The sequence below is a fragment of the Pongo abelii genome, chromosome 6 (assembly GCF_028885655.2).
Source record: "Pongo abelii isolate AG06213 chromosome 6, NHGRI_mPonAbe1-v2.0_pri, whole genome shotgun sequence".
Classification (NCBI taxonomy): Eukaryota; Metazoa; Chordata; class Mammalia; order Primates; family Hominidae; genus Pongo; species Pongo abelii.
The window spans coordinates 9,101,824-9,127,978 of record NC_071991.2 but is presented as its reverse complement, the minus strand read 5'-3'; the positions used below and the strand labels follow the sequence as shown (position 1 = coordinate 9,127,978).

At 51.1% G+C, this 26,155-nt stretch overlaps 3 protein-coding genes and 1 non-coding gene across 11 annotated transcripts in view; 3 read left to right on the top strand and 1 right to left on the bottom strand.

Moving 5' to 3' along the window:
* PTCD1 (pentatricopeptide repeat domain 1) overlaps nt 1–2,923 on the top strand; it is a 17,653-nt gene extending 14,730 nt beyond the window's left edge. For 2 of the 3 annotated variants that reach the window (XM_024249399.3, XM_024249400.3), the window contains exon 8: nt 1,898–2,923. In XM_024249399.3, coding sequence (XP_024105167.2) covers nt 1,898–2,080 — 183 coding nt within the window. In that variant the 3' untranslated portion in view covers nt 2,081–2,923. 3 annotated transcript variants of the gene reach the window in all.
* On the bottom strand, nt 2,436–13,515 carry BUD31 (BUD31 homolog). 6 transcript variants are annotated; one of them, XM_002817716.6, is made up of 6 exons: nt 13,124–13,515; nt 11,958–12,093; nt 10,931–11,053; nt 5,837–5,959; nt 4,490–4,656; nt 2,436–2,657 (listed from the first exon to the last, which is right to left on the bottom strand). In XM_002817716.6, exons 3-6 carry the CDS (start codon nt 11,022–11,024, stop codon nt 2,607–2,609), a joined length of 435 nt encoding a protein of 144 aa, XP_002817762.1. In that variant the 5' UTR covers nt 11,025–11,053; nt 11,958–12,093; nt 13,124–13,515; the 3' UTR covers nt 2,436–2,606. The 6 variants fall into 6 exon arrangements, with proteins under 6 accessions (XP_002817762.1, XP_002817761.1, XP_009240840.1 ...); XM_002817715.5 differs by having other exon boundaries at nt 12,883–13,276; XM_063725649.1 differs by lacking the exon at nt 2,436–2,657 and adding an exon at nt 2,770–2,883 and having other exon boundaries at nt 13,124–13,327.
* Nucleotides 8,049–8,149, top strand: LOC112134510 (small nucleolar RNA U13). Its single transcript, XR_002915926.1, has one exon. It is a non-coding gene; the product is annotated as a small nucleolar RNA U13 (small nucleolar RNA).
* Nucleotides 13,376–26,155, top strand: PDAP1 (PDGFA associated protein 1). Its single transcript, XM_024249557.2, has 6 exons — nt 13,376–13,591; nt 17,187–17,278; nt 18,631–18,738; nt 21,738–21,859; nt 24,136–24,287; nt 25,411–26,155. The coding sequence occupies exons 1-6, from the start codon at nt 13,582–13,584 to the stop codon at nt 25,467–25,469; spliced, it is 543 nt and encodes a 180-aa protein (XP_024105325.1). The 5' UTR covers nt 13,376–13,581; the 3' UTR covers nt 25,470–26,155.

Sequence of the window (26,155 nt, the reverse complement as noted above, 5' to 3'; positions counted from 1 at the left end):
TTACATGTTGTGCATATCTTCCTAGTGGATTGTCTCTTCCCTCTGGCGTAGGGCTCACTAGGGGTTCAACTCGACAGTCACAAGACTATCATAGGCTTAAAGCTTATCATATTTAAGTCACAGACAGATGTCCCTGACTTAAAGATGATTCTACACAGGATTTTTCAACTTTGCAATGGTTTTATCAGGATGTAACTCTGTAAGGATCGACTTTGTGAGGGGTTTCTACTAAATGTATATCACTTTTGCATAAAGTCAGGACCCTCTGCTGTGTTGCCAGCAATAGATGCATTTTCCTTTTGTTTTTTGTGAGATGGAGTCTCACTCTGTTACCCAGGCTGGAGTCCGGTGACACGATCTTGGCTTACTGCAACCTCTGCCACCCAGGTTCAAGTGATTTTCCTGCCTCAGCCTCCCGAGTAGCTGGGATTACAGGTGGCTGCCACCACGCCCGGCTAATTTTTATATATATATTTTTAGTAGAGACGGGGTTTCACCATCTTGGCCAGGCTGGTCTTGAACTCCTGACCTCGTGATCCACCCACCCCAGCCTCCCAAAGTGCTGGGATTACAGGTGTGAGCCCCCATGCCGTGTTGCTTTTTTTTTTTTTTTTTTTAAAGAGACAGAATCACTCTGTTGCCCAGGCTGGAGTGCAGTGGCACGGTCATGGCTCACTGTAGCCTTGACCTCCCAGGCTTAAGCAGTCTCCCACCTTAGCCACCTGAGGAGCTGGGACTACAGGCATGTACCACCATACCCAGCTAATCTTTTACATAGGGTTTCACTATATTGCCCAAACTGGTCTGGAACTCCTGAGCTCATGTAATCCGCCTGCCTCAGCTTCCCAAAGCACTAGGATTACAGGAGTGAGCCACCATGCCCAGCCAGATTGATTTTTGATTTACGATGGGTTTTTGGGGGCGGAACCCTGCTGTCAGGAGCATCTGTACTCATATTCCGTCATGATGGTACACTTGTTTATATTCGTGATTCTGTTGAGTTTTGCTTTCTGTGCTTTCAGGCTCTATCCAGCACCTTAAGGTTTAGAATTGTCCAGTCTTTTGAGTCAAACCTTTTTTTTGTTTGTTTGTTTTGAGACGGAGTCTTGCTCTGTCGCCCAGGCTGGAGTGCAATGGCATGATCTCAGCTCACTGCAACCTCTGCCTCCTGGGTTCAAGCCATTCTCCTGCCTTAACCTCCCAGGTAGCTGGGGCTACAGGCATGCGCCACCACATCCAGCAGTTTTAGTAGAGATGGGGTTTCACCGTGCTGGCCGGGCTGGTCTTGAACTCCTGACCTCAAGTGATCTGCCCACCTCGGCCTCTAAAAGTGCTGGGATTACAGATGTGAGCCACCGCACCCGGCCAAACCTTTTGTCATTGTGTGGTAGTAGCTGTATGTTGGATAGTGCTTTTTGGCTGTTTTTTTTTGGTATATTCCCCCACCAGCTCTCTCAGTCTGTCTGCTGTGTCTTTGCTTTTTTCCCCATATCTCATGGAGCCTATCTCGGCAGTGTTGAGATGATGGTCAGAGGGAGGTGGCTTTGAGGGGGAGGGGCTCGGCAGGCTGTGGAGGCAGAACTGGTGGGACCCAGCGATTCTGGCTTGGGGGCCTGGGGTGGCAACTGTGGATGGAGGAGCACAGCAGTGCCTATTTGGGAAGAACGCTGTTGGGCAGATGGCTCTGGGCCTGCCCCAGGGTACCCAGCTGGGACCTGTTTCTCTGAAGTAAGCTAGTCCCGTAGTGCGTGTTCACAGCTTTTCTGCCCTGTCCTCTGCAGCCACCTGGAAAGGAAAATGGCAGCCACCAGCTTCCCTGAGGCCTGAGCCAGCAGCCGAGGTTTGGGATTAGCTGTAGGTAACAGGAGTGATTCTAGCCTCGCTTTTCTAATTCTAGTACCAAGGGAAGAACACCTACCTGGAGAAGATTGACGGCTTCCGAGCCTATTACAAGCAGTGGCTGACAGTGATGCCCGCAGAGGAAACCCCACACCCCTGGCAGAAGTTCCGGACCAAGCCCCAGGAGGACCAGGACACCGGCAAGGAGGCTGATGACGGATGTGCCCTTGGGGGCAGGTGATGGGAGCACAGCTGGAACAATCTGCTCGGCCCCCAGTGCTCTGTGGGAGCCCCAGGACAAGTGAGCTGGTGTCACCTCCTGCCTGGGGGAAGACCCAGGCCCTGAGGAACAGCCGCAGCATGTCACGGGTGTTGGTGTGAGGACACACACTAGGCCCAAGGTGCCTGTGCTCCCAGCAGGTCCAAGTGCAGCTCCAGCCACCTTCGCGTGTCTCCTTCACGGGACTTCCAGCTCCCCTACCTTTGTGTGTCACCTCGCACACCACAAGGGGGCTGGGGCATCTGGTCCCGGGGGCCTGGTGCCGCCCCACTGGGTTCATAGGCCAATGCTCTGAAAGAAGAGACGTGGGGCCCGAGAGGTTTAAAAATTTTATTTTTACAAATCACAGCTGATGGACAGCGAAGCCTTCCCCGTAGAGACCGTGCTCCAACTCGGGCCTGGGGCACTGCTCGCTGCTCCCAGGAAGGGGGTGGCGTCACAGGCAGAAACCTGTGAAGTCCAGAGTCCACGGTGCAGAGCGTCAGCCTCAGCCAGAGCAGCCACGGCAGCCACAGTGTGTGCACTCGATGATGCGGCCCTGCAACAGAGGACAGTGAGACGATGCCACTGCGCCATGCTCACCCCTGCACGCTCACATACGTGGCAACCCTCCCACGAAGGACCTGCCACCATGCCATATAGAGACACACCTCAGAAACCCTTCCTTGACAGCTCTGGACAGGGAAAATTTGGCTCCCTCACGAAGGTAGAAACAGCTGCTGTTGACACCGAGGTTACATCTGTATGTATATTTGTAATACGTTCTGCAAATCCAACACACATTTGCCAATCAAGAAAAAGAAATTGGTGTGAATGAGTCTCGTTATTCTGCTAAGTGAGCATGACAGACCCTGCGATGAGCAGAGGTGGCTCTGCTACTGTTTGGGGACTTCAGGGCGGCCTCTGGGCTGGGACACTCTGGTGGGGGAAGAGGGCAGGAGGCTATGCACTTGAGTCACACCCTTCTGGCCCAGAGCCCCCCAGAAAGAAGGGTCTTGTCCCCAAGGCCTGGTACGGCCCAACGCTTGGCCAGCCAGAAAGCCCTAGAACAGTGGCTTGTGTTTTACTTTTTCAAGTTCTTTTTTTGGAGGAGCAAGACCATAGTTTAAGTAAACAGGATTCTCTGGTGAAACCCAGGTAAGTCTACAGCAGGCTGTTTTGGCCACAGGGCTGAAGCAGCACCCCAGCCCACCAGACCCCGACCTGGACCCCTTGTGCAATCTGGGCACTCAGAGGAGGGGGGCTTCTGCTGCTCTGCCACCCGTCCCTGCCTCCATCAGAAAACCAACACCCCAGTCTTCCCTCGGGGAGGTGGCCCTTGGCTCGCCCCCGCTGCTCAGTACACAAGTCCTCAGCACCCAGCCACAGCTCTCCATCGTCAGTCTCACTGCAGCATAAAGGGGACTCGTGAAGAGGCCCCTGTGTGGAGCTGGGGAAAAGAAGGCCAGGCTGGCAGATGGGCGGTGGGGCCTGACCTCCCAGCTGGGCCAACAGCTGTGCTGAGGGGCTGCGCTGAGCGGCCACTGCTGTGACCCTGCCTCGGGCCACAGCTGCCTTTCAGAGGGGCTTGGAACCGGATGGAGCTCAGCTCCTGTCCCTCAGTACCGCTCCTGTCCCTCAGCACCACTCCTGAGGCGCCTGGCCTAGGAGTGGTGCTTGGAACAGAAAGTTCTGAAAGAAGAAACACAGTGGGCTGGGCACAGTAGCTCATGCCTGTAATCCCAGCACTTTGGGAGGCTGAGGTGGGCGGATCACCTGAGGTCGGGAGTTTGAGACCAGCCTGAGCAACATGGAGAAACCCCGTCTCTACTAAAAACACAAAATCAGCCAGGCGTGGTGGCGCATGCCTGTAATCCCAGCTACTCAGGAGGCTGAGGCAGGAGAACCGCTTGAACCCGGGAGGTGGAGGTTGCAGTGAGCCGAGATGGCGTCACTGCACTCCAGCCTGGGCGACAGAGCAACACTCCGTCTCGGGGGGCGGGGGGCGGGAAAGACAGTGATGGTAATGTTAAAGTATCACTGTGAGGAGGGAAAGGGACAGGAACTCACTGAGTGGTCGCCCTTCCCTGATGTCACCCTGCCACCACCTTGGGATTAGGGCTCCTCACCACCATTTCCTAAGTAAGGAAAGGGGTTCAGTAATTTGCCCAAAAGTGGAGTTGAGATTGGCCCCAGACCTAACAAACACAGCCACACGTTGCCTCACACGGATTCCTGAATACAGGGACCCACTCCCGCGAGGGAGAGCCAGCAGGACATCCAGGGACAAAACGACATTCCAGCCCAACCAGATAACATAAGATCCCCTGGAGTCGACTAGGGCAGAATTTTGAGCTGAAAATAACATCAAGCTTGAGTGTCAGACATTACCACTTCCAGTTTGCTTTTGGGCACGCGGCAGATGCAGTTCGTCCCGAAGTTGGTGTCCCGTGTCTGAATGCACCGCAGGCAGCACAAGTTCTCATACCCTTGCTTTTTCCATTTTGCAATCAGGTTTTTGTCTGCATAGCCTTCTTTAATACAATATTCATAGAGTTCTGTCAAAAAGATGGGGAAAGAGCATCAGGCCATGGTCTAAAAACCTTCCCCATCCTTGATCAAAAAGAGCATTCAAGCCGGGTGCAGTGGCTCACGCCTGTAATTCCAGCACTTTGGGAGGCCGAGGCAGGCGGATCACCTGAGGTCAGGAGTTCGGGACCAGCCTGGCCAACATGGTAAAACCCTGTCTCTACTAAAAATACAAAAATTACTCGGGCGTGGTAGCAGCTGTAATCCCAGCTACTCAGGAGGCTGAGTCAGGAGAATCACTTGAACCCAGGAGGCGGAGGTTGTAGTACCCTGAGGTCGTGCCACTGGACTCCAGCCTGGGTGACAGTGAAACTCCATCTCAAAAAAAAAAAAAAAAAAAAAAAGGCATTCAGTATTGCAATGGGACAGTCCTTGGAGGAACAAAAAAAAAAGTACTTAGGCCAGGCAAGGTGGCTCACACCTGTAATCTCATCACGTTTGGAAGCCAATGCCAGGGGATCACTTGAGTAAAGAAACCAGCCTGGGCAACATAGCAAAGGCCCATCTCTACAAAAAATTTAAAAATTAGCTGGGCGTGGTGGTGCACACCTATAGTCCCAGCTACTCGGGAGGTTGAGGTGAGAGGATCCCTTGAGCCCAGAAGGTTGAGGCTGCAGTGAGCTATCATTGCACCACTGCACTCCAGCCTGGGGAACAAAGCAAGACCCTGTTTCAAAAAAAAAAAAAAAAAGCCAAGAGCGGTGGCTCACGCCTGTAATTCCAGCACTTTGGGAGGCCGAGTCAGGTGAATCACCTGAGGTCAGGAGTTCAAGATCAGCCTGACCAATATGGTGAAACCCCATCTTTACTAAAAATACAAAAATTGGCCGGGTGTGGTGGCAGGTGCCTGTAATCCCAGCTACTTGGGAGCTGAGACAGGAGAATCGCTTGAACCCAGGAGGTGGAGCTTGCAGTGAGCCAAGATCGTGCCACTGCACTCCAGCCTGGGTGACAGAGTGAGACTCCACCTCAAAACAAACAAACAAAACACACACACACACACAAAACTCAGCCAACATTGGCTCCCCCTAATTTTTCGTGGTAAGAAAAACCATGACTTGCACAAGTTGCGAGAATAAGGATTGTGGTCAGTTCAGTAACTCCAAAAGTGACTCGAGCTTCAAAGTCCAAGAGAGACTGACTAATTACCTCTGCTGATGGCTTTCCGCTTGTAAAAGAGGTCGAAGATGTAGCGGGTTTTCTGGTGGTGGATCCTGAAGATGGGCCACAGGGATTCCACTTTCCTCTTTCCCTCATGTGGTTCTGTTTCAGCTGGGGAGAAACAAACAGTGTGTTTGGGGGAACAGGGTCGGTCTGCAAAGGATTTTCTTTTTGTAAGTTAACTAGTGATAATGAATAAATACCACTTTATACCCACTAGGATGGCTGTGGGCGGCAAGCCACCCAGGTGCCAAGGCAAGAGACCGAGGGCACAAGCTGTTCCAGTATAATAAAGTATATAAAATAAGAATAGTTATACTAGATATAGATCTTATTAGATATGATTATATATGAATATCATTAATCATTAGTTTGTGGCAATTACTCTTTATTCCAATATTATAATAATCCTCGCTCTACAATCATAACCTAGGAAACACCAGGCCATACAGAGATAGGAGCTAAGGGGACATAGTGAGAAGTGACCAGAAGACAAGAGTGCGAGCCTTCTGTTATGCCCCGACAGGGCCACCAGAGGGCTCCTTGGTCTAGCAGTAATGCCAGCATCTGGGAAGACGCCCATTGCCAAGCGGACCTTAGTCTAGCGGTAGCGTTAGTGTCAAGGAAAAACACCTGCTACTTAGCAGACCGGGAAAGGGAGTCTTCCTTTCCCCAGGGGGGCGGGTTTAGAGAAGACTCTACTCCTCCACCTCTTGTGGAGGGCCTGACATCAGTCAGGCCCGCCCGCAGTTATCCAGAGGCCTAACCGTCTCCCTGTGATGCTGTGCTTCAGTGGTCACGCTCCTAGTTTGCCTTCATGTTCCATCCTGTACACCTGGCTCTGCCTTTTAGATAACAATAGCAAATTAGTGAAAGCACTAAAAGTCTCTGATAAGCAGAAATAATGGTGTAAGCTGTCTCTCTCTTTCTCCTCTCTCTCTCTGCCTCGGCTGCCAGGCAGGGAAGGGCCCCCTGTCCAGTGGACACGTGACCCACGTGGCCTTACCTATGACTGGAGGTGGTTCACACTCCTTACCCTGCCCCTTTGTCTTGTATCCAAGAAATGTCAGTGCAGCCTGGCATTCGGGGCCACTACCGGTCTCCGCATCTGGGTGGTAGTGGTCTCCTGGGCCCAGCTGTTTTTTCTTTTATCTCTTTGTCTTGTGTCTTTATTTCTACGCTCTCTCGTCTCCACACACGGGGAGAAACCCACCAACCCTGTGGGGCTGGACCCTACAGATGACTATAATCAAAATTATGGCACAATAACAAGTGTTGGGAAGGATGTGGAGAAATTGGAACTCTCCTACATTCCTGGTGGGAATGCAAAATGGTGAAGCCACTGCAGAAAAGAGGTGGCTCCTCAAGAAGTTAAACAGGGCTGGCCGGACTCAGTGGCTCACACCTGTAATCCCAGCACTTTGGGAAGCTGAGATGGGCAGATCACTTGAGGTCAGGAGTCTGAGACCAGCCTGGTCAACATGGTGAAACCCCATCTCTACTAAAAATACAAAAGAATTAGCAGGACATGGTGGCGCATGCCTGTAATCCCACCTACTTGGGAGGCTGAGGTGGGAGAATCGTTTGAACCCAGAGGCGGAGGATGCAGTGAGCTGAGATCACACCACTGCACTCCAGCCTAGGCAACAAAGCGAGACTCCCGTCTCAAAAAAAGAAAAAAAAGGGAATGAAGTAAGTACTGATATATTCTACAACACAGATGAACCTTGAAACATCAAACTGACTGTGCCAATGGTCGTACAACTTTGTGAATATACTAAAAACCCCTTAGTTGGATAATTTAACAGGTTGACTTTTGTAGTATATGATTAATATCTCAATAAAGCTGTTATTTAAAAACAGAATAAGCCACCGGGCATTTTGGGAGGCCAAGGTGGGCGGATCACGAGGTCAGGAGATTGAGATCAGCCTGACCAACGTGATGAAACCCCATCACTACTAAAAATTAAAAAATTAGCCAGGTGTGGTAGTGCATGCTTGTAATCCCAGCTTCTCAAGAGACTGAGGCAGGAGAATTGCCTGAACTCAGGAGGTAGAGGTTGCAGTGAGCCAAGATCGCACCACTGCACTCCAGCCTGGGCAACAGCGTGAGATTCCATCTCAAAAAAAAATAAAAAAATAAAAAATAAGCTAAGTAACTTAAACATAATTGTTTTAAATTAAAAATGTCTATTTTTGGATCCTTTTGTAATTCATGAGTGTGACTGGGTGTTCACATCCATGTGTGAGACGTGCCACTCTCAAACCTTGTCACAACGTTGGCACATTACCCATGTGACAATAAAAAAAAGTCTTTTTAATTACAGAATTAGAAAACATCGTTTTTTAAAAAGATCATTCAGTGGTAAGTTCTGTTAAAAGGTTGGTCCCGGCTGGGCACGGTGGCTCACGCCTGTAATCCCAGCACTTTTGGAGGCCGAGGCGGGTGGATCACTTGAGGTTAGGAGTTCGAGAACACCCTGGCCAACAGGGCAAAACACTGTCTCTACTAAAAATACAAAAATTATCTGGGCATGGTAGCCCATGCCTGTAATCCCAGTTACTCGGGAGGCTGAGGCACGAGAAGTGCTTGAACCTGGGAAGCAGAGGTTGCAGTGAGCTGAGATTGTGCCACTGCACTCCAGCCTGGATGACAGATGGCCCTGTCTCAAAAAAAAAAAAACAAAACAAACAAAAAAAAGCCAAGAAACCAACCTTGGTCCCTATGCTTTCAGATCTATTTCTACAGCATAATAATTTCTCAAGATAATTCTAGGCCCACAGATGGGCATCCTAATCATCTTGAAGGCACCTCTAATTTCATCTCCCAGCCAAAGTCCTTTAGGGCTGAGGAAAAGCTAAATAAACTAGACCAGTCTACAGGTTCTGAGGGAAGTGGCCGCAGAAGCAGCTGCTCCTTCAACGCACGCAGGATCAGGTGGCGCTCATACTTGCCGCAAGGCAGTTCTCTCTCTCTTAGCAGTCACAAGTTCATCTTTGTCTACGACCTCCTCAGTTTTTAAGGAAGAACAGAAGGGGGAGGAGTGGTCAAGACTATCCCTCCCTGTCTCCAGCTTTTAAGCCATTCTATTACCTAGGAATTACAATTCAGCTCAACAAACAGAATGCTGTGATCCAAGCAGAAAAGCAGGTAGTAAAGATTCAGCTGGTACACATGTTAAGACGTGACTTGCTCCTTCTTGGCCTCTGCCATGATTGTGAGGCCTCTCCAGCCACATGGAACGGTAAGTCCATTAAATCTTGTTCTTTCATAAATTGCCCAGTCTCAGGTATGTCTATCAGTAGCGTGAAAATGGACTAACACACCCCCATCTCTACAAAAAATTAGCCAAGCGTTGGTCGGGCGCTGTGGCTCACGCCTATAATCCCAGCACTTTGGGAGGCCAAGGTGGGTGGATCACAAGGTCAGGAGATCGAGACCATCCTGGCTAACATGGTGAAACCCCGTCTCTACTAAAAATACAAAAAAAAAAAAATCAGCCGGGCTTGGTGGCGGGCGCCTGTAGTCCCAGCTACTCCGGAGGCTGAGGCAGGAGAATGGCGTGGACCTGGGAGGTGGAGCTTGCAGTGAGCCGAGATCACGCCACTGCACGCCAGCCTGGGCGACAGAGTGAGACTCCATCTCAAAAAAAAAAAAAGAAAAAAAAGAAAAAAAGAAAAGAAAAATTAGCCAAGCGTGGTAGTGGATGCCTGTAGTCCCAGCTGCTTGGGAGGCTGAGGTGGGAGGAACACCTGAGCCTGGGAGGTGGAGGCTTCAGTGAGCTGTGATTGAACCACTGCACTCCAGCCTGGGCAACAAAGTGAGACCTTGTCTCAAAACAAAAACAAAAAGAAGAAAAGCAGAACAAAGAATACTTCTTTCTGGAGGTAAAGAATATCTAAACACAAAGTAGGGTTCCTCCTCCCCTCAAAAGTCACCCTTTAGAAGATAAAGTTAATTTACTTTCAAGGACTCGCAAAATCTCTTCTATTCCAGCACGCTCCCATTTCCTTTATTTTGATAAAGAGCTGTTTTGGGAAGAAATCGCTCAGCCCAAAATGACCGTGATTACTGCAATAGGCCGGTCCAAATCTAAACCGCAAAACAAGTACTGAGTATTTAATAGAAGTTATCTGGTACCAACAGTTTTTTTAAAAAGGGGCAAAGTAATTTAACATTGATTTAATTTAGTAATTACTGCAGGTACGACCTCATAATATAACCATGATTAGGTTAGTTACAAGCAAGCATTTTAAAAGCTACTTTAAAAAGTAACTTCAGCTGGGTGTAGTGGCGCATACCTGTAATCCCATCACTTTGGGAGGCCGAGGTGGGTGGATCACTTGAGGCCAGGAGTTCGAGACCAGCCTGGCCAACATGGAGAAACCCCATCTCTATTAAAAATACAAAAATTAGCCGGGCATGGTGGCGCATGCCTGTAATCCAAATTACTCGAGAGACTGAGAGGCAGGAGAATCGCTTGAACACGGGAGGCAGAGGTTGCAGTGAGCTGAGATCACACCACTGCACTGCAGCCTGGAAGACAGAGCAAGACTCCAACTCAAAAAATAAAAATAAAAAAGTCAATTGGTAAGTGGCCACACTGTGATCATATAAGGCCAACAGATGCTTGTGGCTTCAGATAAAATTTCCAAAGACAGCATAGGACACGGGTTCACAAAGCAGGATCACACGCCATTTACAAGGAAGTGACAGAAAACAGATGTGGCAAAGACTAATCGATGATACTGAAAAGGAATAGCACTTCCAAGTAAATATATTTTGTATGATTTTAAATATACATTTAACTATAGGTAGACTATTTGATCTATATTTCATAACCTTTTATATTCAAGTTGGCAAAAACAAAAACAACAAAAAAAACCTTTTTTGAGGACCTTTTCATTAATGTTATCTTATTTTCGGGCACTTACAGTATTTCCACAAGTTCATAAGCAAACACAACATGTGAGCGTTAGTAGACCACCCTTTTTATATTTGCATTTATGCCTGTCCCCTGGTGGCATCTAAGCCTGTGACCCTTGGACCCAGCCCACCCAGACAGGAACTCCCCTACTCACCTTCTCTCATCTTTTGATCTAATTCATCCAGTGTTGGCTCAATCAACTCCCAGCCATCTGGGGGTGCTTTCCGGCTTCTTTTGACTTTAGGCATTTTCCTTCCACAGGATAATCTGCAAAGATCTGGGGAAAAAAAATGAATTGGTTTCTGAGTCTCAAATCCCTAAAGGCCTTTGCCAGCCATTATTTCAGTACAGGCTGACTTCCTTGAGTCAGCATAGGGTCATAGCTATGGGACAGGGCTCAGCACCCAGACTGTTCAAATCCTGGCTCTGCTCCTTACCCGCTGTGATCTTCAGAAAGGTACTTAACCTTCCTAAGCCTCTGTCTCCTCATGTGTAAAATGGGGATCATGGAAGCTACCTTATGTGGTCATTGCAAAGGCTTCATTATAATTGTATCTATCATGCCTGGTGTATAATGTGCGCCTAAGAGACATCTGCTGTTGTCATTAGCTAACTTCAACTACAAGGCTTAACCCTATACTAGATGTTGGGAACACAGAACAAAAGTTAAGCCTCTGCCCCTTAGAAGGTGACATTTTAGCAAAGAGACAGACAAGAGGAAAAGCAATTACAATAGAGTATAAGGAGGGCTGTGACTCGGGGAGCCATGGGGGTGAGTATTTAAAAAGGCAAAGATGGAAGGCCAGGCATGGTGGCTCATGCCTGTAATTCTGGTCTTGACCAGCACTTTGGGAGGCTGAGATGGGAGGATCACTTGAGCCCAGGAATTTGAGACCAGTCTGAGCAATGAGGTGAAACCCTATCTCTACAAAAAAAAAAAAAAAAAAAAAAACAAATCAAAAAAATTAACTGAGCATGGTGGTGGGCGCCTGTGGTCTGAGCTACACGGAAGGCTGAGGCAAGAGGATCACTTGAGCCCAGGAGGTTGAAAGGCTGCAGTGAGCCATGTTCACACTATCGCACTCCAGCCTAAGTGACAGAGTGAGACCACGTCTCAATAACAAACAAAACAAAACAAAAGATAAAATAAAAAAGGAAAGATGGCTGTAAAATCAAAGTACCTTAGGATGTGCTTCCCAAGAGTATAGACAGCAGAAAGATCTCTGGTCTCTGCAGTTGCAGGCTTGGATTCTTGTCCAGCTCTAAAATTATTCTGTGACTTTCAGGTCACTTTCCCTCTCTGGTCCTCAGTTTCTTCTGGAAAATGAGGGCAGTGGATTGGCTGATTGCCAAGGTCTCTTTCACACCAAACAACATATTACATAAAGTCAGGTAGTTCCCATACAAGAGGCCGATCCCAATCTAAATAGCAAAGCGTTTTTCAAACCACACAGCATTTCCTTGCTGCCAGAGAGAACTCAGGTTAAGTATTTACCTTTCAGCATAACAGATTCATCTCTCTCAAATTCATTCAGTCACTCCCTTCTGTAATGTATCTGACACTTTACAAAGACCCCCCTCCCCCACAGAGCCTCCTCTCATGAACTCTCTAAAACAATCATATAGAGGAGGAATCAAACTCTATAAGGTAGAATCAGGGTCACACAGTTGAGAATTTGCAAAGCCTGACTCTGGAGGGCTCCTGATTCCCAAATCAGTGGTCTTCGCACTAGTCTCCCCTACGCTGAAGCTAGAAATAGGTGAATTCCGGTCTCGGCCCCAAGACGCATAGTCTGTGACAACAAAATGATCGCTTTTCTATGACCCAGGGAAATTCGAGGGCCCTGATCCAGCCTGGAAGTCAGAAGAGGCCTCCCGGAGGTGGAAATGGTAGGCGGTAACCAGATCGAGGAGAAAGAGGAGGTAGGAGGTAATCAGATCGAGAAGAAAGATGTGCCGGGAGGTGTAAGAGAGACTGGGGGCGCTCGGGGAAGGAGGCGAGAAGGAGCGAAGGAAGACAGTGCAGAATTGTAGGGAAAACTCATAAAAAGGACAGCATCTGAACCCAGCTTAGAAAAACAATCAGAAGACAGAAGACGTTCCTACCAGAGGAAACGGCGTGAGAATCCTAGAGGAAAACCCCCAAATCTACCGTCCCCTCAGAAGAATGAACGGGGCGCCGCCTCCTCTCGGGAGCAATCTCCGGCCTCAAGGTCCAAAGCCCGAACACATCCCAGTGGCTGGCTGAGAGTCCAGCCACTCAGATCTCCCTCCAGGACGGTGCAGACCACCGGTCTCCCGCCTCAGCCGTTGTCAAGGTAATCGAGAACAGAGGGAAAACACATACCGGAACCTCCTGGACCTTGGGTAGCTGCTTCTCGACTGACGGCTTCCGCTCTTCAGGCGATCGCTAAGGCATGAGGTCTTCGCGGAGCCCCGCCCTCCCTGCGCGGAGATTGCGTCATCTTAGGTGTCCTCAGCAATGCCTGTATAGAATTCCAGAGCCGCTGTTGCCCTTTGCCCTCACTTCCGGTGGGTGGCCGGCAGGGCCACGCGTCTTCCCGAACGGAGAGACGTGGGGGGCGTTGTTGCCTGGCAGCGCGCGGGCAAGCCTGGACTTAGGCGGCGCGCAGGACGGTCCGGCTTCGTGCGGAGGCCTCCCTGAGGTCCGGGTCCTTGCGGCCACTGCGGCCACTGAGGCGGCGGCGGCGGCTGGCCCGGGCGGAAGAAGTCGAGCCCAAGGTATTTCCGGTTCCGGTGTCAGTTCGAGGCGCCGCCGCCGCCGCCGCAGCCGCCGGAGCCGCGATGCCTAAAGGTGAGGGGCGGGCGCGCGTGGCCCGCAGGCCTGGAGGGGCGGCCGAGGTCCGGCTTCCGCTGTCCCCTCAGCCCGTGCGCGTCTCTGAGAGCAGCGCAGAAGGAGGCTCTCCGCACCGGCTGAGAGCCAGGCCTGGGCCTCCACGCCCAATTGTCCCGATGGGGAAACTGAGGACTGTGGTGTCCCAGAGTCACTCCGTCAGTGGTCTGAGGAGTTTCGGAAGCTCTGGGTCCTCGCCGGCCTAGAAAGCCGGATCTAGGATGCGCTTCTCCGGGCCTAGGGGTTCTGGAATTTATCCCACTTTTTGGCTGGCTGGGAATCTGAGTCACCGCGTCCCGCGCTTGTGCCGGGCCCTCCTGCCTCTCGCGTAAAACGTGGGCCTTTTCTGGCTTCGGTTCAGCCAGGCCTGCCTAGGAAGACTTAAGGAGATGCCCATGAGCATTCCAGACCTGGTTTCGACTCCCCCATTCGGTAGCGGCTCGGTGTGTTCCTTTGAGCCAGTCGCTCCACCTCCTGCGTCTCCGTTTTCTCATTTGCCAATGGGAATAACGATTGTACCTACCTCGTAGTACTGTTGGGAGGCTTCAACTAGGTAATCCACGTGGAGTGCGCAGTACAGTGCCAGGCAGTCGTTAAAAGTGCCCAGTGAAGCAATAACTATTCTTATTTTTAAGGATTTGCCAGCTCTTGGCCTTGTAAGAAGGTTCATGACTGCCCAGTCCATTGTAGCCCGTCGTCTGTCCTCTAGCCCGTTCTCTGTCCTGTTTCCCCCTTTAGAATCCATAGTCCCCGATTTGAATCCCAGCTATGTCACTGTCTAATTCTGTGGCCCTGAACAAGTTAACCTCTTCCTCATCTGAAACACTGGGCTAATCTTTAGCTTGGTGAGTTGGGGCTGGGGTGGTAAAATGATAGCGCTCATAAAGTGCCTGGCTACCTCCTGGCACAGAACAAATATAGTTGTATTGGTAGCTCATGTGTTATATTGGTTAATGCACTCAACCCACAGTAACATCTGCCTGGAGCGTTTTCAAACCTAAATCGCTTCCTGACTCCAGAGATAATTGGGCATTACAGAGCTAAATGTGTTTAAACCTAGCTCTCTACTGATTTATTCTGTGGCTGGAAAAGTCTCTCTGCTATTGTTCCCCAGTCCCTTCATCTGTAAAAGGAGGTTGCTGAATGAGCCATCCTCCCTCCAAAGTTTTACTTAATGGATACTTTGGGCAAAGGTTGGAGGTTACAATGATAAAACCTTAAATATGAATTCATAGCTAAATGGTCTTTGGGCTTGTGAAAAGCTTTTTTGGGTAGACAAGGTTTACATTTTCTTGGGTTAATCTGAAAACCACAAAAAACCGTGAAGGTGTTAAAAGTATCAAACTCCCCAAGAGCAAAGGACCAACTCTTGTTTCCATTATGTTAAGTGCAAATCATTTTTTAAAGTCTTGAAGAGCCTACTATAAAAGTTACTGTGGACCAAGCTAAGGTCAGGGTCCCATAGCCAAGTACATGAGAGGAGAGCCTATAATAATCAATTTCGAGTTGTTACTGTTGCCTGGTGTATTAAGAGAGCAAGAAAGGGTGTTGGTTTTTTTCTTGGCACACTTGCTCTCTCACAATAGGACTTTAATAAACATAGACTTAGACACCCCGGGAACCTAGGTAGTCATTAAAAATGAGTGGTGTGATCTGTAGCAGCCCAATTATGGCTTTGCAGCTGCTGTAAGGAATCAGAGGAGGCCAGTATCTCTGCTACCGCCTCTGGAGGGCAGAGCAACTCTGGCTGATTACAGAGTCTCTGCTCACAGAGACAGACTGGAAATCAGGTGGGCCTCAGCTTCCAGGAGAGGTCCTGTGTGGAAGTTGAGGCCACAGCCACCCCTGCATACTTGGGGACCAGCAGAGGGGGATGCCACCCTGCTTTAAAACTGGCTGATGGCTTTAGCAAGGGTCAGCCTGGTGTCCCGGCTGAAGAGGGTCAGACTATAAAACTGACACTTTAACTGCTAGTCACATTTTTAACTTTTAGACTGTGCAGTCAGGGTTGTTTTCAACTGTACTTTGCCAGTCATTTCTTAGTCTAAGCACAAAGTTTTTGCCTGTAGGTTTGGGTTTCTTTTTTTCCCCTTAAGTATTCTTTTTTTGCCATACTACTAAGGTGAACACAAGGTATTTTATTGTGTTTCCAATATCTGCAGTAAATTGCTTATGTGTTCAGTGGTGCTTTTTTTGTTGTTGTTGTTTTTCCACCAAATACTAGATTAGAGGGAAAAGTAACGATCAGCGATTTTTTTATTTTTTTGAGACGGAGTCTCGCTCTGTGGCCTAGGCTGGAGTGCAGCGGCTCAATCTTGGCTACTGCAACCTCTGCCTCCTGGGTTCAAGTGATTCTCCTGTCTCAGCCTCCCAAGTAGCTGGGATTACAAGCATGTGCCACCATGCCCAGCTAATTTTTGTATTTTTAGTAGTGAGGGGGTTTCACCATGTTGACCAGGCTGGTCTTGAACTGGCCTCAAGTGATCTGCCCGCCTTGGCCTCCCAAAGTGCTGAGATTACAGGCATCAGCCCCTGTGCCTGGATATTAGCGAACATTTTTGTAGTGCTTATTCAGTAGCAGGCACTGTTCCAGCAGCTTTCTGTATATTGATTAATTCATCTATCTTTGTGACAACCCTGTAAGGTAGGGACACAGATGAGGAAACTGAGACTGAGAGGTTAAATACCTGCCCAAAGTCATCAAGCCAGTAAGCGTAGAACCTGGGAGTTGGACTCTAAACTTCGTGGTGTTTAGCAGTCTGCTTTGGTCTAAGTCTCCTGGTCTATGAAATGGGACCAGCTATCACTCCTGTACCATAGGTTTGTTCCGAGGATCAACTGTGCCCCTGGCTGACTGGGCGCGGTGGCTCACACCTGTAATCCCAGCACTTTGGGAGGCTGAGGTGGGCAGATCACGAGGTCAAGAGATCAAGACCATCCTAGCCAACCAACATGGTTAAACCCCGTCTCTACTAAAAATATAAAAATTAGCTGGGCATAGTGGCGCATGCCTGTAGTCCCATCTACTTGGGAAGCTGAGGCGGGAGAATCGCTTGAACCAGGGAGGCGGAGGTTGCAGTGAGCTGAGATTGCGCCACTGCACTCCAGCCTGGGCGACAGAGCGAGACTCCATCTCAAAAAAAAAAAAAAAAAAGGGGGCCCCTGGCTGTGACAGAACATTGCATAAAAAGCAGGGGTGTAAGTGGTACATGTTTCTGTGGTTGCAACTGAGTTCACTGTGCTTGGATTGTAAGGGACCAGGGGATGTAGCAAGTCACTGCAGTGCACCGTTCGCCATCTTCTCCCCTCCGGTCTTCTGTGTGGGAGCCAGCATTTAGTACACAGTTTGGTGATGCATCAGATGGTCACGAGTTGCTTCCTGCTTGCCTTTGAACACATGAGGGTGGAGGAGGTGTTGGTTTGGGTGGTGCTGGGTGAGGGGTAGGTGAGGCCTCTGTGGTCTCTGATGAGAGCGCTCCAAGCTGGACACAGCCCTCTGGGGGTCAGAGCAGTCAAGGCAGCTGCCTCCGCTCACCTAAACTGCGGGTCTCTGCAGGAAGAAAGGGAGGCCACAAAGGCCGGGCGAGGCAGTATACAAGCCCTGAGGAGATCGACGCGCAGCTGCAGGCTGAGAAGCAGAAGGCCAGGGTGAGTACGTGCCTGTCCAGGCCACGCCAGTGGCCCAGGGTGGCGCTCTGCCGATTTGGTTCATAGAGAGGCCGGGCAAGGACTAACTATTCACAGGGACAAGCCAGAACTTGGGGGTCGGGCAGGCAGTGAGCCCCAGGTGTGAGTCTCAGAACAACCAGTGACAGTCGGGGCATGGGCATCCTCTGCCTGGATGGGTTAGAAAGAACTGTGGCTGCTCTGCAGCAGCTGCCTTAGTTGGGCCCTGTTCTTGGTCTTGTGCACCTACTTTCAGGAGGATCTCCCTCCTGCAGGCCCTGTCCATTCACAGCTCGAGCTCCCAGCACCCCTGCTTGTCTGCTGCAGCCACACAGGATGATTTGCCACACTGCACATGACATGTGCCCTGCCTTCCCACACCCCAGCATCAGCATGCTCTCCACGCCTGGAGACGTTTAGCCTCTCCTCCTCTGTGACTCGTGCCTCACCTCCAGCCAGAGCCGATTTAGTAGTTCCCTCTCCTCTGCTCCCGTAGTACATTGTCCAGGCCACCATTAGGAAACAGAATACGTTCCCATCGTCAGCATCTGCATCTTACCATATCATTAGATTGATGCCTGGATCAAGGGCCTAAGGGAGCAGTCAGGGCCAGATGGGTACACAGCTGTGACGTGCCCCAGGACCCTCAAGAAGGGAAAGGCCACATCCAGCTTTGGGGTCTGGGGAGGTGTCCTTGGGGGAGCCGGCAGCTGAGCAGGACATGGAGAATGTGTGGGCAAGTGCCAAGAAGTGAAGGACATGAGGTTTCTGTAAGGGAGATTTTTGGTGGGAAGGCAGGAAAGGTGGAGGGAAGCAGCCTTCCGAGGTGTCGTTCTGGGAAGCTGGTGCAGGAGGTCACCTGTGTGGGTGGGTCGGGGGGATGGCTTGCCATGGAGTGGGAGTGGAGAGTGGACAGGACTCGCCTGGGAATGCCAGCATGATTTGGCAGCTGCATGCGGCAGGTGGGAGCTGAGTAGGATGGTGGTTTTCAGCCTAGTGGCTGAGTCCTTCTGACCCCAGGAAACAAGCTTCTCACCCTGGCTGCTGAGGTGGCTGGGTTAGGAAGGGGAGCAGGGCCTTCTGTGGCTCTGTGAGGGGCTTGCTGGACTACGGGAATGGCCTCTAAGCTGTGGTGCCAAGTGCATAGGCTGCCTGTGTCTGGCCCAGGTCCCATTCCCTGGGGGCCAGGGTCACAGTAGGACCCTTGTCATCCTTGGTTCCAGCCTTCCAGAGGCTTGATTTCTCAAGGTCCACAGTTTGGGGGGTGATGGGGTCATAGTCTTGGGGATTTGTTTTGCATTTTTGATTCTGCAGGTTGTCCATTTCTGAAACAGGAAGAAGAGGAGCAAAAAGAAGGTGGAGATGGGGCTGCAGGTGACCCCAAAAAGGAGAAGAAATCTCTAGACTCAGATGAGAGTGAGGATGAAGAAGATGACTACCAGGTACTGAATCTTCTGAGGGCCTGAGGCCTGGACTCATTAATTCAACAAAGAAACGTTGAGTGACCATTTAGTACTAGTCCCAAAGGTAGATGCAGACAACATCCTTGCTCTTGAGGGTTTACACTCTACGGGAGATACAGACAACAAAGAAGTAAACGGACAGTGTCATTTCAAGTAGTGAGAAGTGTTACTAACAAAACAGACTGTGATTGAGGGGACTTGGAAAAGTGTTGTGGTGGTGAAGCAACTTATAAACTGAGATCTGAAAAAATAAGGTGCAGCCAGCTTTGTGAAAATTGGCGTGCAGAGCAGTTGAGAAACTAGATTAGCAAGTGCAAAGGTCCTGTGGTGGGAATAAGCTTGGCATGTTTAAGGATCAGAAAGGGGCCAGTGTAGCTGTGAGTTAGTGGGTAAGGAGCGGAGTGGTCCAGATGAAGGAGGAGAGATTGGCAAGGGAACCTCCTGTGTAGCTGTTGAAGGGGTTGGGGTCTCTTTTCTTTCTTTCTTTTTTTTTTTTTTTTTTTTTTTTTTTTTTTTTTTGTGACAGAGTGTCACTTTGTCACCCAGGCTGGAGTGCAGTGGCATGATCTCAGCTCACTACAACTTCCGCCTCCCAGGTTCAAGTGCTTCTCCTGCCCCAGCCTCCCAAGTAGCTGGGACTACAGGTGCCTGCCACCACGCCAGGCTAATTTTTTGTATTTTTAGTAGAGACAGGGTTTCACTGTGTTAGCCAGGATGGTCTCCATCTCCTGACCTCGTGATCCACCGCATCAGCCTCCCAAAGTGCTGGGATTATAAGCGTGAGCCACTACCCTGGACCCTTTTTCTTTTTTTTTTTTTTCGAGACAGGGTCTCGTTCTGTCACCCAGGCTGGAGTGCAGTGAAGCTGCAGTGAAGCACCGCAGCCTCAGCCTTCCAAGTAGCTGGGACCAAAGGCACACGCCACCACACTCACCTAATTTTTAAATTTTTTGTAGAGATGGGGATCTCACTATATTGCCCAGGCTGGTCTCAAACTCCTGGGCTCAAGTAATCCTCCCACTTCACCCTCCTGAGGTGTTGAGATGGCAGCAGCATGAGCCACCATGCCTGGCATGGGGTTTCTTTATGGTAGGTAGTGGCAGCTGGGGAAGGCCTTGAAGGGATTGAGAGACATGACCAGATATGCTTTTTTTTTTTTTTTGGGAGATGGAGTCTCTCTGTCGTCCAGGCTGGAGTGCAGTGGTGCGATCTCGGCTCACTGCAAGCTCCGCCTCCCGGGTTCACGCCATTCTTCTGCCTCAGCCTTCCGAGTAGCTGGGACTACAGTAGAGATAGTGTTTCACCATGTTAGCCAGGATGGTCTCGATCTCCTGACCTCGTGATCTGCCTGCCTTCGCCTCTCAAAGGGCTGGGATTACAGGCTTGAGCCACTGCGGCCGGCCTCCAGATAATGCTTTTAAAAGATTATTTTACTTTGGGAAGCCAAGGTGGGTGGATCACAGGGTCAGGAGATCGAGACCATCCTGGCTAACACGGTGAAACCCCGTCTCTACTAAAAATACAAAAATTAGCCAGGCGTGGTGGCAGGCGCCTGTAGTCCCAGCTACTCAGGAGGCTGAGGCAGGAGAATGGCATGAACCTGGGAGGCGGAGTGCAAGTGAGCCGAGACCGTGCCACTGCACTCCAGCCTGGGCAACAGAGTGAGACTCCGTCTCAAAAAAAAAAAAAGATTATTTTAGCTTCTCCATGGAGAGTGAATGATAGGATGTTGAGAGTAAGAGCAGTGTTCAGATCAGAAATCCTGGGCCGGGTGCGGTGGCTCACGCCTGTAATCCCAGCACTTTGGGAGGCCAAGGCGGGCGGATCACCTGAGGTCGGGATTTCGAGACCATCCTGACCAACATGGAGAAAACCCGTCTCTACTAAAAATACAAAATTAGTCGGGGGGTGGTAGTTCATGCCTGTAATCCCAGCTACTCAGGCTGAGGCAGGAGAATCGCTTGAACCCAGGAGACCGAGGTTGTGGTGAGCCGAGATCGTGCCATTGCCCTCCAGCTTGGGCAACAAGAGCGAAACTCCGTCTCAAAAGAAGAAAAAAAAAAAAGAAATCATGGCTTGCCCTAGGATGGTGACAGTGGCAGTGGAGAAGAGTGGACAAGTTTAAGCCGTATTTAGGGGTTGCTGAAGGAACGACGAATCAAGGATATGCTTAGGATTGCAGGGAGGGTCTGGTTGGGTAAAGGATGAATCTCGAGTTCTGTCTTGAACATGTTAAGTTTACAGTGCCAGGCATCCGAGTGGAGGTGTAAGTGTGCAGCTGGACTGGAAGTGTGTGGAGGGAGCTCTGTGGAGTGGAAGCTGTCTCCCTGCCCCCTTATGGAGAATTGATGGAATTGACAGGGCCTGAAACTTTGACCAAGCCTGCTGCATTGAGAACACACTGCCTTCTTCTGGAACTTCCCCAGAGGAGGTGGAAGGTGCAGATTCCGGGTTCTTGGGCCAGCGTCCCAAACCTGTAGAGTCTGTGATACAGTAGCTCATTCTTGAGTTACATGTCCAGTCCATCAGCTAAGGTGGGTGGGAATTGGAATTGGTCGTGACAGCACACACTTGGCCTACCCTGCCCTGGGGATTCCAGCCCAGCGCTTCTTGCAAGAAGAATCAGGCATGGGATTCCATGGAAAACTGCTTTTGGAAGCCGAGCTTGAAGTGGGGGAGTAGTGCTGTGTGAGCGCTTGCAAGTTGGGGTAGGGCGCACCTCTCATCTCCCACCTACTTCCTGGTTGACTTGGGCAAGTTATTGGACCCCGAGCAGCCGTTCTGTGGGCTCTTCCCAGGCTGATGAAGATGCTCCAGAGAGCTGTACCCACTGTGAGAGTTGGGCTGAGCACTACGTGGGCTAGGGGTGGAGCAGGAGTTTGTCCTCATCCGGATGGGCTGTTGAGAGATGGTAGGAGTGGCCCTCAGGGGCTCCACAGGACCTTAACTCCAACAACCAGCTTCTTGCCCTGTTCTAGCAAAAGCGCAAAGGCGTTGAAGGGCTCATCGACATCGAGAACCCCAACCGGGTGGCACAGACAACCAAAAAGGTCACACAACTGGATCTGGACGGGCCAAAGGAGCTTTCGAGGAGAGAACGGTAACGTCACTGGCTGGGCCTTGTGTCCCGGGGAATACAGGCTAGCAGCTGGCCTGTGGGATGCTAAGGTCCCCAGTTGCCTGGGAGCTGTGGCTGTTTATTTCTGTCTCATTCCCCAACAGCCCTCCAGTAGCCTTTAAAAAGCCACACAGAATTTGTTTTCACCAACTGATACGTGATATCAGGGGATATAGGACAACAGGCTCAGACCTGAGCATAACACTTGAGGTAATGGTGCAGGATACAGAGGGTTGCCCTCTTTTCCCCTCTTCCAGAGCACCACACCCTGGGGAGACTTCCCTTGCCCCACTGATCTGACCATTCCTGACCTGCATCCATCCGTAGTGTCGTGGCCATGGGGACTGGAAGGGGGCTGTGAGCCTGTGCCGGCCAGAAGGCAGTCCAGCCCAGTGCAGCTCAGCCAGCTGTCCCAGGCCTCTCCAAGTCCTGTGTGAAGGTGAAGCTGTAAATATCTTCCTCAGGAGTTGTATGAAGATCAAGATCATGTACTGAAGTGCCTGGCACAGGATCAGTCCTTGACTGTGCCCTGACTTTTGGCAGCCGCCAGGTGACCTCAAGGGCCTTAACAAGAGGTTGAAGCCTGCTGGTTTCTCTCCTGACTGGGCATTTAGGATAATGGCTGAGGGGTGTGTCTTTGAAAGCCTCATGGGGAAGGCCATGAGCTTGGGTGTGATTGCAGCTGCTAAGGACCCTTCTGTCCCCCTTCAGTAGCTTCCTCTTGGCACTGACTTCAAAAACCCAGCAACCTGGGTATTCTGCCATTGTGGTATTCTGCCGTTGGCAGCTGTGCAGCCTTCGATAAGGCTGTGCCCTTTCTGGGCATCAGTGTCCTCACCAGTAAAAGGGATCCTGTTGCTCCCTCCCTCTGCCCTTTGGGGTTGCAGAGACGCCCTGCCTGGCACTTTGCTTTCACTGAAGGGCCCTGCAGAGTCTTTGGGCTGCCTCAGTCATCATTCCTGAGGCTCAGCTTAGAGGCTTCTGAGTGTGGCACATCCCTCCTGGGCTAGGATCTGTGGTTCACCGGGTGTTATCTCCTCATCTCTGTAGTAAGGCATCTGCTCTTCCCACTCCGAGTCCCTCTCCCTCCCCTCTAGCTAGCTCCTATACCTGGTTTCTCATTACTCCCCAGTTCTGTGTACCTTGAAGGCCTCTGGGAGGCCGAGTCTCTCTCCCAGCCTCCTGCCAGGCAGGGCCCTCCCCTCCTCCAACACTTGGCTCTTCCAGGAACCCAGTACAAATAAGCCCTCCGATCTCATCCCGAAGGGCATCCACTCCAGTTCAGAATCTCAAGCTTGGGAAGATCCTCAAAAGGAAGCTAACGACCTTCACCACTGACTCTACTCAGGGGGTTCATTCCTGACACTTTGTCCCATGGGAGTCCAGTGATTACTCCCATCACCCTACTGATAGGGCCTGTCCCCTTGGGGGGCAGCACCGTGCACATCTGAGCTGCTCTAAGAATGGGCCGTGTGGTGTTGACCTGAGACTGGGTGTGTCTGTTTCCCATTGTGGTCCTCATCCTATGCCCTGTGGCTGCTTCTTCCACTTCTTCATTCCTTTTTTTGTTTGTATTTTTTAGAGATAGGATTTCACTCTGTCACCCAGGCTGGAGTGCAGTGGCACAATTGTAGCTCACTGCAGCCTTGAACTCCTGGGCTCAGGCCATCCGCCTGCCTCAGCCTCCCAAGTAGCTGGGACTACAGATGTGTGCCACCACACCTGGCTAATTTTTAAATTTTCTATTTTGTACAGTCTTGCTATATTGCCCAGGCAGGTCTCAAACGTATAGCCTCAAGTGATCCTCTTGTCTTGGCTTCCCAGAGTGCTGAGATTACAGGTCTGAGCCACCACGCCCAGCCCTTCCTTCCTTGTAGGATGTGGTCCCCACTGCTTTCATCCTCCTGGTCATCTTCTCTGGAACACTCTTGGCCTGGTCCCCCTTCTCTCCATGGCCACCAGAGCCTGATCATGAAGCCCTCAGGCATCCTCCCCTCCCTGCTGTAGCTGGACATTGTCCCCTCTCCCGCTGAGGCTTTCTGGACATCGCAGATGTTTTCTCCCTGGGACTCTCCCTCCTGCTCACTTTCTTGGTGAACGTCCACCAAGCAGGGGGTTCATGGAGCCAGGGACTCAGAGCCAGAGCACCCCTTCCACCTCGGCCCTAGGCCGAATCCTTGGTCTTTATTGTAACTCCCGTCCAGTTTGGCAAACAGTGGTGGGAAAGATGTCCCCGTGACACCATTTTATCCACACAGAGAAGAGATTGAGAAGCAGAAGGCAAAAGAGCGTTACATGAAAATGCACTTGGCCGGGAAGACAGAGCAAGCCAAGGCTGACCTGGCCCGGCTGGCCATCATCCGGAAACAGCGGGAGGAGGCTGCCCGGAAGAAGGAAGAGGAAAGGAAAGGTAAGGGCTGGGTTGCGCATGCAGGGACAGGCCCCAACTCTGGTCCTGGGCCAGCCACAAAGCACTGAACTCGTGTCCCTGTCCGCAAGGTGACAATGAGGTGAGGAGTGACTGCTGCCTAGGAGGTCATTCAGGAGAGGCCCACCCTCCCTGTGCCTGCCCCTCCCCGGGGGACTAGGAGGGTCCAGCGACATCATGGGGTCAGATGTAGGTTGAAGTCTCAGCAGAGCACCATCCACAGTAGGTGGACAGTCACTCCTGCTCGGAACAGCGGGAGGTCACAGGAAACCATGCCCCTAGTACAGACCTTGCCTGAGGCTCACAGGTCCCACCAAGGTCTCTGGTGCCTTGGGAACCCAGGAGAGCTGCCTGAGGTCACCGCTGTCCCTCTGCAGGGCTTGAGAGGGTGAGCTGGATACATAGCAGTGCAGACTGGCTTGACATCCAGCCCAGGCACCCCTTTTCCTGTGCTCTCCCTCCAGGCAGGCCAGAGGTGGTGGAGGTTCCTCTAGGCCAGAGTGGCTATGGGAGTTGGTCCAGTTTATAGGCACATTCGACTTGCAACCTTCCATCTCCCGGGGGTCTGGGAGAGCTCCTACATGTCCATCTGTCCTGCCTCCTCACCAGACCATGAGGAAGCAGGCCTGGAAAGGGGAAACCAGTTGCTCAGGGACATTGTCACCCGCACCAGAAATCCAGTGATCCCAACTTCCCATTCAACCCTGCTTCACAAACCCCAAGCAGGAAAGGACTTCACATGTAACTGTTGGAATGTTTAGATTTTAGACTTCAGAACCCGTGGAGGGAGGTTAGAATTACAGGGTTCTGCTGGGAGGTGAGGTGAGAAGTTTCCATTTGCCCACAGGAGTGTGTGTTGGTGGGGCTTTGTGGAGGGAACAGCTTTCTATAAGGTGGTCTGGCCACTGAAGCATGTCGGGAATGTTGGGGGGCCGGGGTTATAGCTGCAGCAGAAATCCTCTCCCACGCCTCGGCTCTTCTCTGTTGCACAGAATGTTTTCTGCAGCCTTTCAGACCTAAAGTTCTAGGGTTCTGGCACGTGTGTTGGGAGGGGGTGGGGGGGTTGCTTTGTTTTAACCCCTGCCCTTCTCCTCCCACCTCTCAGCAAAAGACGACGCCACATTGTCAGGAAAACGAATGCAATCGCTCTCCCTGAATAAGTAACCACGACCCGTGGGAGGAGATGCCGGGGACCTGGGCCGCGCTGCCAGGACCTCTGCTGTGTCTCGCCCACCCTGTGCCCTGGCGCCGCTGCAACAGCCCCTCACGGCCAGAAGCCCCCCGTGGCCTGGGGCCTCCTCTTCATCTTGGCACAGAAATTGTTTGGGGGATGTTGGGGGGGACTGGGGGAGGGGCAGCTGCTATCTTTGAGACAGAAAGATGCAGGACAGCATTTCATATGTAACCATTTGAATGTTTTCGCTGTTTTTAGAATTCAGAGCCCTTGCTGGGGGGTGCCTGGGAGATGGGGTAAGAAGAGCTTTCATTTGTCTGGTAGATAGCATGTAAGGGGTGGTTGTCCCAGGAGGCAGCTGCTGACAGGTTTGCTACACTCAGCCCCGGACTGTGTTGCCTGGGTGCTCATTCAGACAGGGGCTGTCATCTGGGAGCCTGTGCCCCTGGGTCCTCGAGGGTCATGGCTTGTCCCTGGTCAGTCCTGTCTTATCGAGGCCTCGCCTCTCCGCCCTTCCCTGCTCGGCTCCTGCCCACCTGGCTAGGGCCAGTGCGCATTTTTAACCCTACCCATTGATCATTTCAAGAAACCTCTGTTTACTGTGTGGCACCCAGGCAAAACATGCCCCACAAATTCAACTTGTATATTTGGCACATTAAACTTGACATTATCGTAA

Coding starts and splice junctions, on each gene's coding strand:
- PDAP1 (XM_024249557.2), top strand. Junction 18,739..21,737: donor ATGAAGAAGATGACTACCAG/GTACTGAATCTT, acceptor GCCCTGTTCTAG/CAAAAGCGCAAAGGCGTTGA. Junction 24,288..25,410: donor GAAGGAAGAGGAAAGGAAAG/GTAAGGGCTGGG, acceptor CCCACCTCTCAG/CAAAAGACGACGCCACATTG.
- BUD31 (XM_002817716.6), bottom strand. CDS start 11,024: ATGCCTAAAGTCAAAAGAAGCCGGAAAGCACCCCCAGATGGCTGGGAG. Junction 5,960..10,930: donor AGATCAAAAGATGAGAGAAG/GTGAGTAGGGGA, acceptor GTTTCTCCCCAG/CTGAAACAGAACCACATGAG. Junction 2,658..4,489: donor CCAAAAGCAAACTGGAAGTG/GTAATGTCTGAC, acceptor CCTCTGTTGCAG/GGCCGCATCATCGAGTGCAC.